Source organism: Ochlerotatus camptorhynchus, unplaced genomic scaffold (assembly GCF_037179485.1).
Source record: "Ochlerotatus camptorhynchus isolate MF236.1 unplaced genomic scaffold, CSIRO-AGI_Acam_v1.1 ptg000077l, whole genome shotgun sequence".
Classification (NCBI taxonomy): Eukaryota; Metazoa; Arthropoda; class Insecta; order Diptera; family Culicidae; genus Ochlerotatus; species Ochlerotatus camptorhynchus.
This window is the reverse complement of record NW_027040567.1, coordinates 1652727-1666451: the sequence shown is the minus strand read 5'-3', so window position 1 is coordinate 1666451 and position 13725 is coordinate 1652727. Positions and strand designations below refer to the sequence as shown.

General features: G+C 39.0%; 1 protein-coding gene across 2 annotated transcripts; it reads right to left on the bottom strand.

The window, feature by feature from the left end:
- Positions 1 to 12680: 12680 nt before the first annotated feature.
- LOC135697699 (uncharacterized) lies at positions 12681 to 13474 on the bottom strand. 2 transcript variants are annotated; one of them, XM_065217484.1, is made up of 2 exons: positions 13269 to 13474; positions 12681 to 13208 (listed from the first exon to the last, which is right to left on the bottom strand). In XM_065217484.1, the coding sequence occupies exons 1-2, from the start codon at positions 13468 to 13470 to the stop codon at positions 12808 to 12810; spliced, it is 603 nt and encodes a 200-aa protein (XP_065073556.1). In that variant the 5' UTR covers positions 13471 to 13474; the 3' UTR covers positions 12681 to 12807. The 2 variants fall into 2 exon arrangements, with proteins under 2 accessions (XP_065073556.1, XP_065073557.1); XM_065217485.1 differs by having other exon boundaries at positions 12681 to 13205.
- Between the last annotated feature and the right edge of the window lie 251 nt (positions 13475 to 13725).

Below are 13725 nucleotides of genomic sequence, written 5' to 3'. Positions count from 1 at the left end.
TATACAAAAAGTAATCTGATTGAAGTGTTTGAAACAGCGAACTGATTTCCGAAACATCAATGTTTTAAATGCACTGCGAAAAAATCTAGTCAAAGGAAGAAGTAAAATGAGTCCAAGTTTTCGCTATGCATCTTTCGTTGTAAATGTTCTACGACAACTTTGTGTTTGAAGGACTTTAAAAAAGGTTACCAAGTCACTAAAAAGCTTTCTGCTGCCAGCCCTGCAAATGTGGCAGAACTCAAAAGAACACAAAAAAATAAGCATTGCTAAATCTTCCACCATTTGACAATATAGTTTTTTACTCATTTGGCATCTGTTTGAAAATAATCCACCGGGGGATCACTAACCTCCGAACATGGGATGTTGATTAGGCATATTTATCTAATTAGATAATTGTAAAAAGAATTCCAATTTGTTTAAGTCCTTGCAAGTGGATTGTACATCCATCATTGTCCATATTTTTCAATTGTCAATTTGAGAACAGGGACCCATCTGGATACTGGGACTATTTTGGGATTTGATCATATCCATACACACATGAGGCCAATACAAGGTTAAGACCAGAAGGTCCCGAAGAAACGAGCTTAATTTTTTGGCTCAGCTCTGGTACTATCTTCGGTCCCAAGCTAATCGGTGCACCCCTCGAAACATAGGAACATCCACGAACCCCTCATTTTATCTGTCAAACTTTCATAGCGAATCAAAACAAACATTGTTTAGTACTTGAATTTCGACTAGAATGGGATACGTTAATCGTTTGCTTGGGACCAATAGGCTAGTCAAGTAGTGAGCCAATTTAAAATCGTTACTTTCGTATTGATTGTTGGTTTTACCATAGAGGTAACTCTAAGACTAGCAGGTCCCGAAGAAACGTGCTCAACTGCTCTGGTACTATCTTCAGTCCCAAGCTAATCGATGCACCCCTCCAAACATAGGAAAATCCACTAACCCCTCATTTTATCTGTCAAAATTTCATAGCGAATCAAAACAAACATAGTGTAGTACTAGAATTTTGACTAGAATGGGGTACGCTAATCAATTTGCTTGGGACCAATAGGCTAGTCAAGTAACGAGAAAATTTAAAATCGTTAGTTTCCACCGGTTGGTTTTACCGTGCCCTAAATCGCGTTGATTTTGTTGTACTACATATGTCATATGTGTCAAATGACGCTTGTTCTATTAGGTTGCATCATCTGCGCTAAAAAAGATGGCATATTTAAAGGGTGGAACGGTCAAAAATTGGTCAATCATGATTAAGTGCACACTGATTTAGGTATTGTATAAGGATCGCAGTGTGCTGTGCTCGCGGATGGAATTGTGTTTTTTTCGGTCGCTGTTTTTTCGTTGATTTTTGTCACTTTTTTCAAATATTTTTGCATTTTTTTTTATAAATATCTAAAGCCATACAGTAGGAAATTAGTGTCTTTGCAAAGCATGCATCTGAATCTGAAGGTGTGCTTGCAGTTCCATTAACCATGTGATTTCGGAACTGTAGACATGTGGAGCTTATGGCTTCTGAAAGTGACTTCGGAATTGGTATGCATTATCAAACATTTTAAAATGGGTTTCTGGATCAACAGTAGAGCTAGCACCTTCTAATTCCTGGACTAAAACTGCTTTCAGTTATCTCTAATATGATAATTTCAAGTATATTTCTTCCATAATACCACTTGCAAGAAATGTTGCAAACAATATTTTGAATGTTAACTTGTATGATACATGACGCTTCTTTTATATGCATCATAGTGATAGAAATTCACATTACTTTTTTCAACTGTGTAGGCTTAGAACCATTTTGAACCAACTTGGCCAAATTCGAGAACGGTTACTCTCAAGGAAATGATCAAAATGTGTTTTGAAATAAAATAAAAAAGGGTAAAATAAAAAATAAAATAGCGTAAAAACATAATTGAGTGTTATTTGATTACAATTTAATTACCGATGGTCATAGCCTACTTCGATGCCACCACAGAACAGAAGGAGAAGTGCAAACAAATCGGTGAATCAAAAAGTGTTCGTTTTTCTGCTCAACAAGCGATGTGTTGTGGTAGCGTTTCACACGGGCTTTCTATGTGCACTCACACTATTATAGCATGCTGCCTATCTCAACTGCAGGCAGAAGATGCCTTCTACCGCTAGGTGCGCTAGTGTTTGCAAATGACAAGTGGAGCCACTTTCTGATCCAAAGTTCCACTCCTGTGATGCCACGCTTGTATTTGCGTCGAATCATTTTTTTTTTTTCATTAGACTTGATATCAAAAAACATAATTTTGCACTAACTTTCGAAAGTTTCCGAAACATAGGGATGTGATTTTTGAAAAGTTGATAAAGATTCCTTTAGACAATGCCAATAAGGAAGAAAAAAATTATCTGTTTTTATACATCATCTGAAAGAGGTTCGTTTTCTGAACACAACGATATGTTTTCGAGCCCACTCACTTTCATCTCGATTTTTAAATCAAGATTTAAAGCAAGATAAAAACTTCACTGTTTGACACTAAACTGACAAACTAATAAGGTGATTTTTGCAAATGTAATCTACTTATTTAAAATAGTTCCAGTGTATCAAAATTGATGATAATTTGGGTTTGGGTTCCATTTTTAATGCAGATTACGACTAAGCATTTACCTCAATACCCTTAAAGAACCCAATGGGGATTTCGCCTATGCGTGAGCAAAATGTTGATACGCTGTTCCTTTTGCAAAATGGCAAAAACATAATAGAGGCAACATTCGGTTCGGTCTGTGTCTATAAAATGAGGGGTGTTCAAGTTTTTTAAATGCACGATTAAAACAAATCGTTAAATTTGAGTCGACCAATTTTTGACCATTCCACCCTTTACATGAACGGTTCACAACATAATATAATCTTTCATAAACCAGTCTGTATTGTGTTCCCTTGCCGTGCCCTATTTACTTTTTGCTGAAGGAATTGTTACTGCTACCTAAAGGTACAACATATTTAAACACTGGGGGTGCGACACATCTAAATCTCAATTTTTGATTGTTGAAAAATATCACACAAGCGATCAATACACGAAAAATCTTTTTTCATCTCTTGCATCTACAGCCATCTACTCACATCGCTTTCCACCTTCTTGCAGGATATCTTTAAAATCTTAATCAATCTTTTTTTCTATCTACATAGCGTGCGAGTATATCACAACAGAAAACAAATTTGTTCCAGCATTTTAGATAGAGTCGCCCCTCTCGTTTAAACAGCACTTCTCAGTGCTAAATAACCTGTAATTTTTCTACATTGTTGAAGCATTGTCAAATGTCAAATGTCATTAGCCAAATACCAACCGGTGGAAATTAACGATTTTAAATTGGCTCACTACTTGACTAGCCTATTGGTCCCAAGCAAATCGATTAACGCACCCCATTCTAGTCGAAATTCTAGTACTACACTATGTTTGTTTTGATTCGCTATGAAAGTTTGACAGATAATATGATGGGTTCGTGGATTTTCCTATGTTTGGAGGGGTGCATCGATTAGCTTGGGTCCGAAGATAGTACCAGAGCTGAGCCTTTTTGATCCCTGGTTGGACCCTACCTGAGGTAAGCTTGGACATCGACTTGGAAAATTCCTCTTCGATCCATCGCATTCTTATAGTAACCCTAATAGTAATCTGCTTGGAAATCGATTTGGAGAAAAATATACAAATTTCTATTGAATTATTTCTTTTCGATCCTTGTTTGGATACTACCCGATATAATCCTGCTTGGATATCGATTTGGAAAATTTATCTTCGATCCAACGGTTTCTTATAGTAATCTGTTTCGAAGTCGATTTGCAGAAATTTTTTACTGCCATCAGGCGGCCTATGCCTAATCGCAAAAGAAAAGGGCAATCTTTTGATCCCCCTTCTGATGAAATTAATTTGTGCAATCAATTTGAAAAGGTCCCCCTATTGTGGTAACCACTTTCGATTTCCATGCTTTTCGTTACATTCAAGTTTTCACTTCATATTGGCCGTCGGGATAAATGCCGTGTATTGGATGAAATCTTGGACGGATTCAAATGTCTTCCCCAGTATGTTACTGAGAAGCAACACAAATGTTTTACTTATGACACCAAAACTGAACGAATGTTCAAGGTTGTATTGAATCCCTGGATCAGATAAAAAAAAATTGAAAAAAAAATACTTAGAGTTGCGCCAGTCCAAGTAATCAAAATTAAAATGACGGGCTGGCGATTCATACAACGGGATTTTTAATGATTTTTATTTAGTTCACTTCAAGTGAACTAAACAACCTTAAGGCCTTAGAAAAAGCTATCCTTATGCTCCATGTCCGAGTGACATGGGAACATTTAACGAAGACTGGAGGAAATGTCCACAACTTCCAAAAAATTGCTACATGCCAGCATGAATGCATGAATTGTGGTGATTCCTCTCACGTAAAGGACGACTGTCCTGCGAAGGAAGGTCCTAAGAAATGTAAACCGTAAAAATGGGGTGAAAACCACAATTCCAATTTTTGGGAATGTAATACCCTATTCTCATTATGCTCTATATCAAGTGATATAGAGTGATTCGTAGCTATATCATGTTCTATATTACGTGATATCCCATACAATACAAACGATCTGTCAATCTATATCATGAATAGTTCTTGGTATAGCTCATATCATGCTGTGTACTTGATAAAATCCTGAAAAGCAGTGGTTGGCAGGGCCACGATACAGCTGGTCGCTATTTTTGGCTTCAAATGTCACGTTTCCGTCGAGCCAATCGAAACATTTAAAAAATCCGAACTGGCAGTTTGCAGCAACCATTCTGAATCTCCTGACCCACCTACCCAAAACGAAGTTCTTTCGCAATCAATACCATCGGGTTGGCTCCATTCAATTGTTGCCAACTAATGGAAGATTTCACGGTGGTGATCGCCTTCGAAGTGTGCCCGTCAAACAAAAAAATGGAGCAAATCAAAGATTTTCTCCGGTACCCAACCAAAACGTCCCGTCACCAGAACGGACGCCGTTTTGTGTCGACTTCCCAGGTACCGTAGGAGGAATTAAATTAACAAGCTCTTCCGATAGGAAGTCATCAACATCAAGGTGAAAATCGGTGAATAAGAGATTTCTCGCGAGCGTGATCCAACTGTAATCAATGGTGCTGAGCGCTGCGCATGTTGTTTCCGCCTCAGACGTTCGATGATACTAAAAAGATCCGCATTTAAAGAATGTCCATGTGGGCTTTCTTTACCTTGCTCTGACTGTCCTGTGTAGCCTGCAAAATCGTCGCAATGTCCTGATCCAGGAAACCATCGGTTTGAAAGTGAAAATGCAGCGTTGAAGAGCTTTCCATTTGTATGATATGAAACTGGTCAGGCTGTAGAAAATATTCCGACATTCATTGGTCAAAAGTATCCGGATATCCTCGGTACTGGCTTCGTACGCTCTGAAAGCTTCTACCCGATACCGCCGTCAGGATAAGTTTCCACAGTAAACGCAAATCCCTGATGCTGCACATGCAAACAATAACAAAGTAGTACTTTTTTCTCACTGTCATAAAGGACAAACTATATCAAGTCACCATAATGTGAACACCTCAACTTGATATCGATATCATCTCGTTAAATCACGTGATATAGAGCGTAATGAGAACGAGGTATGAGACTCGCAAAGCGATCCTACACTGACGTTCTAAGCGACAGGAGCAACAAGGAACAAGTACTACAGCTAACAAACTTTCAAATTCTTCATCTATACCTGCTGTTAAAAATGTTCAACAAGTAAATAGAGCTACCTATGCTGCTATTGCAGCTGGTGGAAATAAAAAATTCTAGCCAATGTAATTTTAACCGAAATTTGGATGATTTTGACCTACCATACCATTACTGCTCCTAAAATTGAATTTTTACACAAATCATTAATCGACATGATTACTAATATGCTGAAAACTAAATATTTTGAATAGGAATGCTTGATCTATTAAAGATAATGAAGACGAGCATTTTAACTTGTTGAGAGTAACTGAATCGTTCCTTAAACCTGACCATAAAGTTAAAAGCGATGCAAATTAATTAATTTATCGAAATGATCTTCTTGATGGAGCCGGCGCACAGTGGGACCATTCTGAAACAAGACGGTCAAAACGCTTTTCACACCTCTCCCGATGTTTTAGCGTTTAGGTGTCTTCGTAGAAGTTTCGTGAAATGTGATCAAAATTTTGCCATTTTCCCAGCGCTTAAAGAATAGGCTTTTGAGGTTTTTTTTTTCGAACATTTTGTGAATTTCTAAAAGGGCTTGAAACTCGGGTCTAACTTCGACACATTATTTTCAAATGTTTTGTTCCTCATGGCAGAGAATCGCTGTTGAATTTGTTTTTGCAAATCCCGCCAGATAACTTTCGTGGTAGGATCGCGTGTTCTTTGATATTGTCTCCTACGGACATTTTTAAGACTGATCAAGAGCTGAAGATCGTCGTCTATTATAATTGAATCGAATTTAATCTCGCATTTTGCTTCAACTATAGAAGTAGTCAGAGATTGAAGAACATAATTAACATCATATTTAATTTGCAATGGAATATTTGGATCTTAGTGATATTCCATAAATATTCGATGTTGTTCCCAATCAGCTCTATGGTAATTGAAAGTAGAGCTGTTGGGATAAGACATTATTTCTTGGGATATTTAAAGGTTACGATAAATTGATCAGAACCGAAGCCAGCATGGGTAACCAATTGGCTACAAAGTTGACATGAATTCCAAACCCTTTTGAAATCTTTCAAAAATTTAAAAAAAAAAACCCCTTAGGCCTATTCGGGCGCTTAAAGAAGGTGGCAAATTTTGTGTGTGTGTGTCATCCTCTATCCCTCACCCAGCCAGGGGCGTTGGACAAGTAGAACTGCGAATAATTTGATCAAATCTCATGCTCCGTAATGGTGCCCTTTATGTTGTGAAGACTAGTACTTCAAAAAAGGTAACTTTTGAGGCAAGACAGGGTGTCCTTTACAAGTTAAGGGAACAGGATGCACTAGATGTCCACAACAGGTAAAGTAAAACATCACATAGACGCCCTTATTCACACTAACTACTCAGGGGGTAGAAGGTCAAGAAGAGCCACCGCCGCCAACTAAAGTTTGAACCGGGTACCTGGGACTCCCACGATATACCCGCGGCAATGGTCAGCAGACGATGCCCTGTGCGTATTTAGTATGTAATATGTTTTATTTGGATACACAAAATGTTTGAAGCCATCCGTCATCAAAACCATAATTTGAATCACCACAAATACACTTGTCAACAATCTTCAACAAGAATTGGAGGCGAGTGAGAGTTATAGCCATTAAAAAGCCTGGAAAACCCGCGTCAGATCATAACTCGTATCGTCCCATCGCGATGTTATCGTGCATTCGAAAATTGTTGGAGAAAATGATCCTTTTTCGCCTCGACAAATGGGTTGAGACGAACCACCTACTCTCAGATACTCAATTTGGATTCCGTAGGGGCAAGGGAACAAACGACTGTCTCGCGTTGCTTTCCACAGAAATACAGTTGGCTTTTGCTAAAAAAGATCAAATGGCTTCTGTGTTCTTGGATATTAAGGGGGCTTTTGATTCAGTATCGGTTGAAGTCCTTTCAGACAAACTCCAGGCTTGTGGCCTTTCTCCATTAATTAATAACTTTTTGTACAATTTGCTGTCAGAGAAACATATGAGCTTTTCTCATGGAAACTCTACAGCTTCTCGATTTAGTTACATGGGTCTCCCCCAGGGCTCATGTTTAAGCCCCCTTTTGTACAATTTCTATGTCAGAGAAATTGACAATTGTCTAAGTGACAACTGCACGTTGAGACAACTTGCAGATGATGGCGTAGTGTCTATGACAGGGCCCAAAGGTCAACCTGCAAGGACCCTTACAGGATACCTTAGACAATTTGTCTACTTGGGCTATCCAGCTAGATATCGAATTCTCCACGGAGAAAACTGAGTTGGTCGTTTTTTCTAGGAAGCATAGCCCAGCACAACCGAAGCTTCAACTTTTGGGTAAGCCGATCACTCAGTCCATGTCTTTCAAATATCTTGGGGTCTGGTTCGATTCCAAATGCACCTGGAGATCCCACATTGAGTATCTGAGACGAAAATGCCAACAAAGGATCAATTTTCTCCGAACAATTACCGGAACGTGGTGGGGAGCTCATCCGCAAGATCTTCTAACGTTGTACCGGACAACGATTTTATCGGTTTTAGAGTACGGTAGTTTTTGCTTCCAGTCGGCGGCTAAAACTCACATCATCAAACTGGAACGTATCCAGTATCGTTGCCTTCGTATCGCGTTAGGATGCATGCACTCGACTCATACGATGAGTCTCGAAGTGTTGGCGGGCATGTTGCCACTATCGGATCGGTTTTCGGAATTGTCCCTCAGGCTCCTCACCCGTTGTGAAGTTATGAACCCACTGGTAATCGAAAACTTTGAGAAGCTTCTTGAGCTAAACCCTCAAACACGTTTTATGTCATTGTAATACGTGTACATAACTCAGGATGTCAGCCCTTCACAGCATAATCCCCATCGTGTATGCTTCTCCGACTTCGGCAATTCAGTTAGTTTTGATTCATCTATGAGGCGGGAGATTCGTGGAATCCCAGAACATCATCGTTCCATCCGTCAATTTACGCTGCAAAGTTTGGCCAAGTTGATTCCGCAAGATCGTTCTTCACAGATGGATCACTAATAGAGTCGTCCGCTGGTTTTGGTATTTTTAACGAATTTCATAGCGCCTCTCGAATGCTTCAAGCTCCTTGTTCGGTATATGTTGCTGAACTGGCGGCAATACACTATACGCTAGAAACGATCGCCTCACTTGCACCAGATCACTATTTTATTTTTACGGATAGTCTCAGTTCTGTCGAGGCTATTCGATCCATGAGGCCGGTAAAGCACTCCTCGTATTTTCTCATGAAAATACGAGAGCTTCTGAGTGCTTTATCTTTAAGATCTTTTGTCATCACCTTTGCATGGGTCCTATCTCATTGCTCGATTCCGGGCAATGAGAAGGCGGACTCACTTGCTAAGGTGGGCGCTATGCAAGGCGATATTTACGATCGACAAATCGCCTACAATGAATTTTTCTTCATTTATCGTCAACAGTCGCTCGCCAGCTGGCAAAATAAATGGAGTGAAGGAAGTTTGGGACGATGGCTATTCTCGATCATCCCTAAGGTGTCGAAGAGTCCTTGGTTCAAGGGGTTGGATGTGGGTCGAGACTTCATTCGTATGATGTCTCGCCTCATGTCCAATCACTATTCGTTAAACGCTCACTTGTTTCGTGTTGGGCTGGGAGACAGCAATCTCTGTGAATGTGGACAAGGTTACCAAGACGCCGATCACATCCTTTGGTCTTGTGCTGAGCATCGTGGAGTCAGATCTGAGCTGTGCGATTCCCTTCGGGCTCGAGGTAGACAACCTAATGTTCCAGTTCGGGATATTTTAGCTAGACGTGATCTGGAGTTTATGAAACTCATATATGTTTACTTTAAGAATACTAACCTTAGATTGTAAGTTTGATTAACCTTGTGTTTAGTTTGTGTATTGTGCGTGTAGTTTTTTTTTTTAATTTTTGTTTTCAAGATGAATAGAAATAAGTTCATGTTTTAGGATTAATTAAATATTTGTATAATAAATCATATTTCAAACCTCCTTCTCCCTTTCCCCATCCAAAAAATTGTAAATCTCCACTAACCTCGAGACGACCGCGAGTAATTGGTTCAATTCCTTTAACTCTAGATTTAAGACATTAATCATGTATAATGCAAATGATAACTCGGCTCTGTAAAGTTTATTCGATTGAGCCTGTACAAATAAATTAATATAAAAAAAAACAATCTTCAACTGGAACGTACTCACCAAATCACTTCACCCGGGAGCGCATTCCCGATGCTTCCACGCATATTTTTCTCTCCACTCCAACCACACAACAACCAAATAGCACTTTTCTTCACTTTTATTTTTACTTAAAGAAGGTGGCAAATTTTGATCACAAATTCGAAAAAAAGCGCAGAAACTTTCTAAGCGATTTAAGAGTTCACATAATTTCAGTTTGGGTCTTACTAGTCCTATTGATAATCAAGTTGCGCGGAATTATCTGAACATTTCCTCTCAGGAAAATACTTTTGATGATTCCTGGGGGACTGATTTGGACGAAGTAAGGTCTATAACTAAAAAGTTTCAAAATATGAAAGCTCCCAGTGATGATGGAATTTTATATATCCTAATTATAATCCTATAAGAGAGTACCTTGTCTTTCTTGGTAAAATGATATAACAGATGTTTCCATTTGGCATACTTTTCTGATAAATGGAAAAATGTAAAAGTTGTTTCAATTTTGAAGCCGCTTAAAAATATATAGCTGAAGCTTCTAGCTACCGTCCAACAAGTTTGCTTTTATCAATAAGTATTGAAGTAATGAAATTGGGTTGTTAGCGGAATGCTTAAATAAAACAGCAAAAAAAAGGGGTTATCTTCCATATAATTCCACTTAATTAATTTTGGTATCCGGACATCTTCTGAGTGCGGACATGCTCCGGAACGCTGAACTTATCCTTGGCCGTGAAAAACAGGTTGCCGGGGATCTGTTTGAAGTCGGCCTTCACATATGTTTCGTCGTCCATGATGCAGCATTCAACTTTCGTCAGCATGTTGAGGTACAACTTCCTGGCACGGGTTTTGGCGGACTTGTTCTGCTTCTCGTCGCGATTAGGGGCCTTTTGTACCTTGAACGTTCGAAACCCAGCCTTAGTTTTGGCCTTCTAGACAAAACTTAGGCTTAGGTGCAGCTTCTTAGCCACATCCCTAACGGAGGCGTTCGGATTTCGGTTGAAGGCCCCAACTACGCGGTTGTGCTTTTTGGTGTTGTACGAAATACTTTTTCCTTCACTTCTGGGCTTCCGATCGGTGGTCAACCGTTCCTCGAACCGCTTAATCACTCGCGACACCGTGGAATTCACGGTTCCCAACGTTTTAGCGATGGAACGATGCGAGAGATCCTTGTTCTCGTGATGAATGCGCAAGATTTTATCACGCACGAGCTGTTCTTTCGACTCCATTTCCGCGAGTTTTGATCACAGAACTTTAAAACTTGCAGGATGTAAATAATGCACTATGAACTAAATCCACCCAAATTTTCATTAAATTCTACCCAACGGTTAAAAAGTTAGAGCAATTCCATAGTGTGGCAATTTCATCGTGGACACCCTTTATATTGTATAACATTTTCACTTCAAACCTCCCTGATTTACCTCAGGGTTGCCATAAATCTTTGTTCTCCGATGACACAGGGCATTCCGCTAAAGGAAGAAGTCTTTGTGTTATTTTCAGGAGACTGCAGACAAGTGTAAATATTTTCTCTTCTTATTTACAAAAATGGAAGATTTCTCCCAAAATTCATCTAGAGCTTCCTTTTTAAAATCTAGTAGTATTCATATAGTCACTATGGACGGAGTTCCAATTTGTTGGTGAAGTCAAGTGAAATATTTTGGATTGGTACATGACCAAAAATTAACTTTTAAAGATAACATTGAGGGCATTCACGCCAAATGTAACAAATATATGAAATGTTTGTATCCCCTTATAAACAGGAAATCCAAACTTTGCCTGAAGAATAAACTTCTAATATTTAGACAAGTTTTTAGATCGGCCATGCTTTACGCTGTGCCAATATGGTCTAGTTGTTGCACTACCAGGAAAAAAAGCACTTCAAATGATTAAGAACAAAGTTCTGAAGATGATTTTAAAATTTCCTCCCTGGTACAGTACTACCGAGGTACATAGAATTTCGAATGATGAGACTTTAGAACAAATGTTCAACAAAATAATTAATAATTTCTGGCAAAATCTTTGCAATCCTCAATTTCAACGATTAAGATTCAGCTAAGATTTAGTTCCAGTTTTTAGTGTTAAGGTGACAATTGTTATACTGACATGCAGGTATAGAAAACCTGTTCAAAATTCAGAATTGCCAAAACAGAAGCAATGTAAACAAACTTAGATATATATCATAACAATTAAGGCTGGTAAGGTACTGTAGTAGCTGGAGCACCTAGAAAAATTAAATTTAATTTAATTTGGATTTGAAAAACATTGGAACGATTCCCTAAATTTGTCCCATACTATAACTTAACGATTGCTTGATAATCTCATAAAATATCAGCCTTTTTATTTGAGAATTAAAAAACGACAATCATCATTTTGTCATTTTGCTAGAAGCGATGTGTTAAGGTCAATTTGGTTTGATTTTTTAAAACTTGATTAAATAGCAATTTGGCCCGATAATTATCACGAACGAGTATATACTAGAATATCATTAAAATTAAATGTTTTAACCAGAACTAATGTTTATAGGAATCTTAAAAATTTGAATGAACAGTAGATTTTTCTGGGTGAGTGAAACCGAAAACCTGCATACATTTTGAACCTGAAAAAAAAAAACTGGAAAGCTCAAGGTTTTATTTTTTGTGTCGCTAGCCTACGGGATTATTATCTCTCAAATGAAAGGTAAGAAGGTTAATTTTAAAATAGTGAGGGATTCAGCGATCCTTATTTGCTTGTTATAATATTGTTCAACTATACATACCTTGAACAGTTTGAGTTCCAGTAGGAATGCAATAATTCCGTTTGAACGAATTAAAAAGAAAAGTCCACATTGTTACTAATACAACATTTAAATTTAATGCAGCAATCAATCACATTTTATAATACAAGCATATAGTTATACACAGCGTTACGGTCCGTTACATCGCCATCGTCAGGTACTAGAAAGCTCCCGGTATAGCTTCAAGCGCCAAAAAGCTCTCGCTTTCACTTGGTCTCGTCGATATCGTTATTCCAAAAGCTAATCTTCTCGTCGCTTTTCAGCTTACCGCGAATCGATTCGCACCGTTCCGAATCGTCTTGCATTTCCTCCGGGCAGGCCAGCGTAAAGTGTCTCCACAGACAGTAGGAAAAGTGGAACCCTTCCGGATTGCATTTCCCCTCCTCGGGGGCATGTTTTTCGTGCTCTTCTTCGGCATGATCAAAGCACTGCTTGATGAAATCATCCACCAGAGGAACCTTCCACTCTGCGACACTAAAGTGCTCCTTCAATGCCTTGGCGAGGTCTTCGTGCCGTAGATCACCGGTCTCGTCGGCAAGTTCGTGCTTTTTGGCAATGCACTCAACGAGACACACTAGATTTTCCCGGCTCTTCAGGAGCTCGTCTTCTGTTTCAAAATTAAAATTTGGTGAAAATAACTGATTCAAAAACAAATCCTCTCCATTACCAGACATCTCATTCAATCCTAACTCCTCGGCGCAGGTCCGTCTCACGGCGACCACTTTTTCGTGGTTCATGGAATCCTCGAATCCATCGTTGCAGCAACGAGCCGAAGGGCTCCGACGGAAGCGGTTCAAAACGGGGACAAATGCCTGACCGGTGCCGATGGCAATTGTCGTCACTACGAACGCCAGTATAAGTTTGTTCATTTTGATTAAGACTACCGAGCCAACTACGCTCATACGGTTTTCCTCCGGGAGCTTTTATAGGCAGAGAAAAGGTCGGATTAAGATTAACCGGAGACGATTACTGGACATGGGTAGTTCTTAAATTGCTCAACGATAGATAATCGGTGAGCAATTGTTGACACAATGCATCGTTCTATGGATGTAATTGCTCATTGCGTTGATTACGATATTGCGCTAGTCAAAGAAAAAAGGTAGGCGTATTTCGTGTGCACTTAT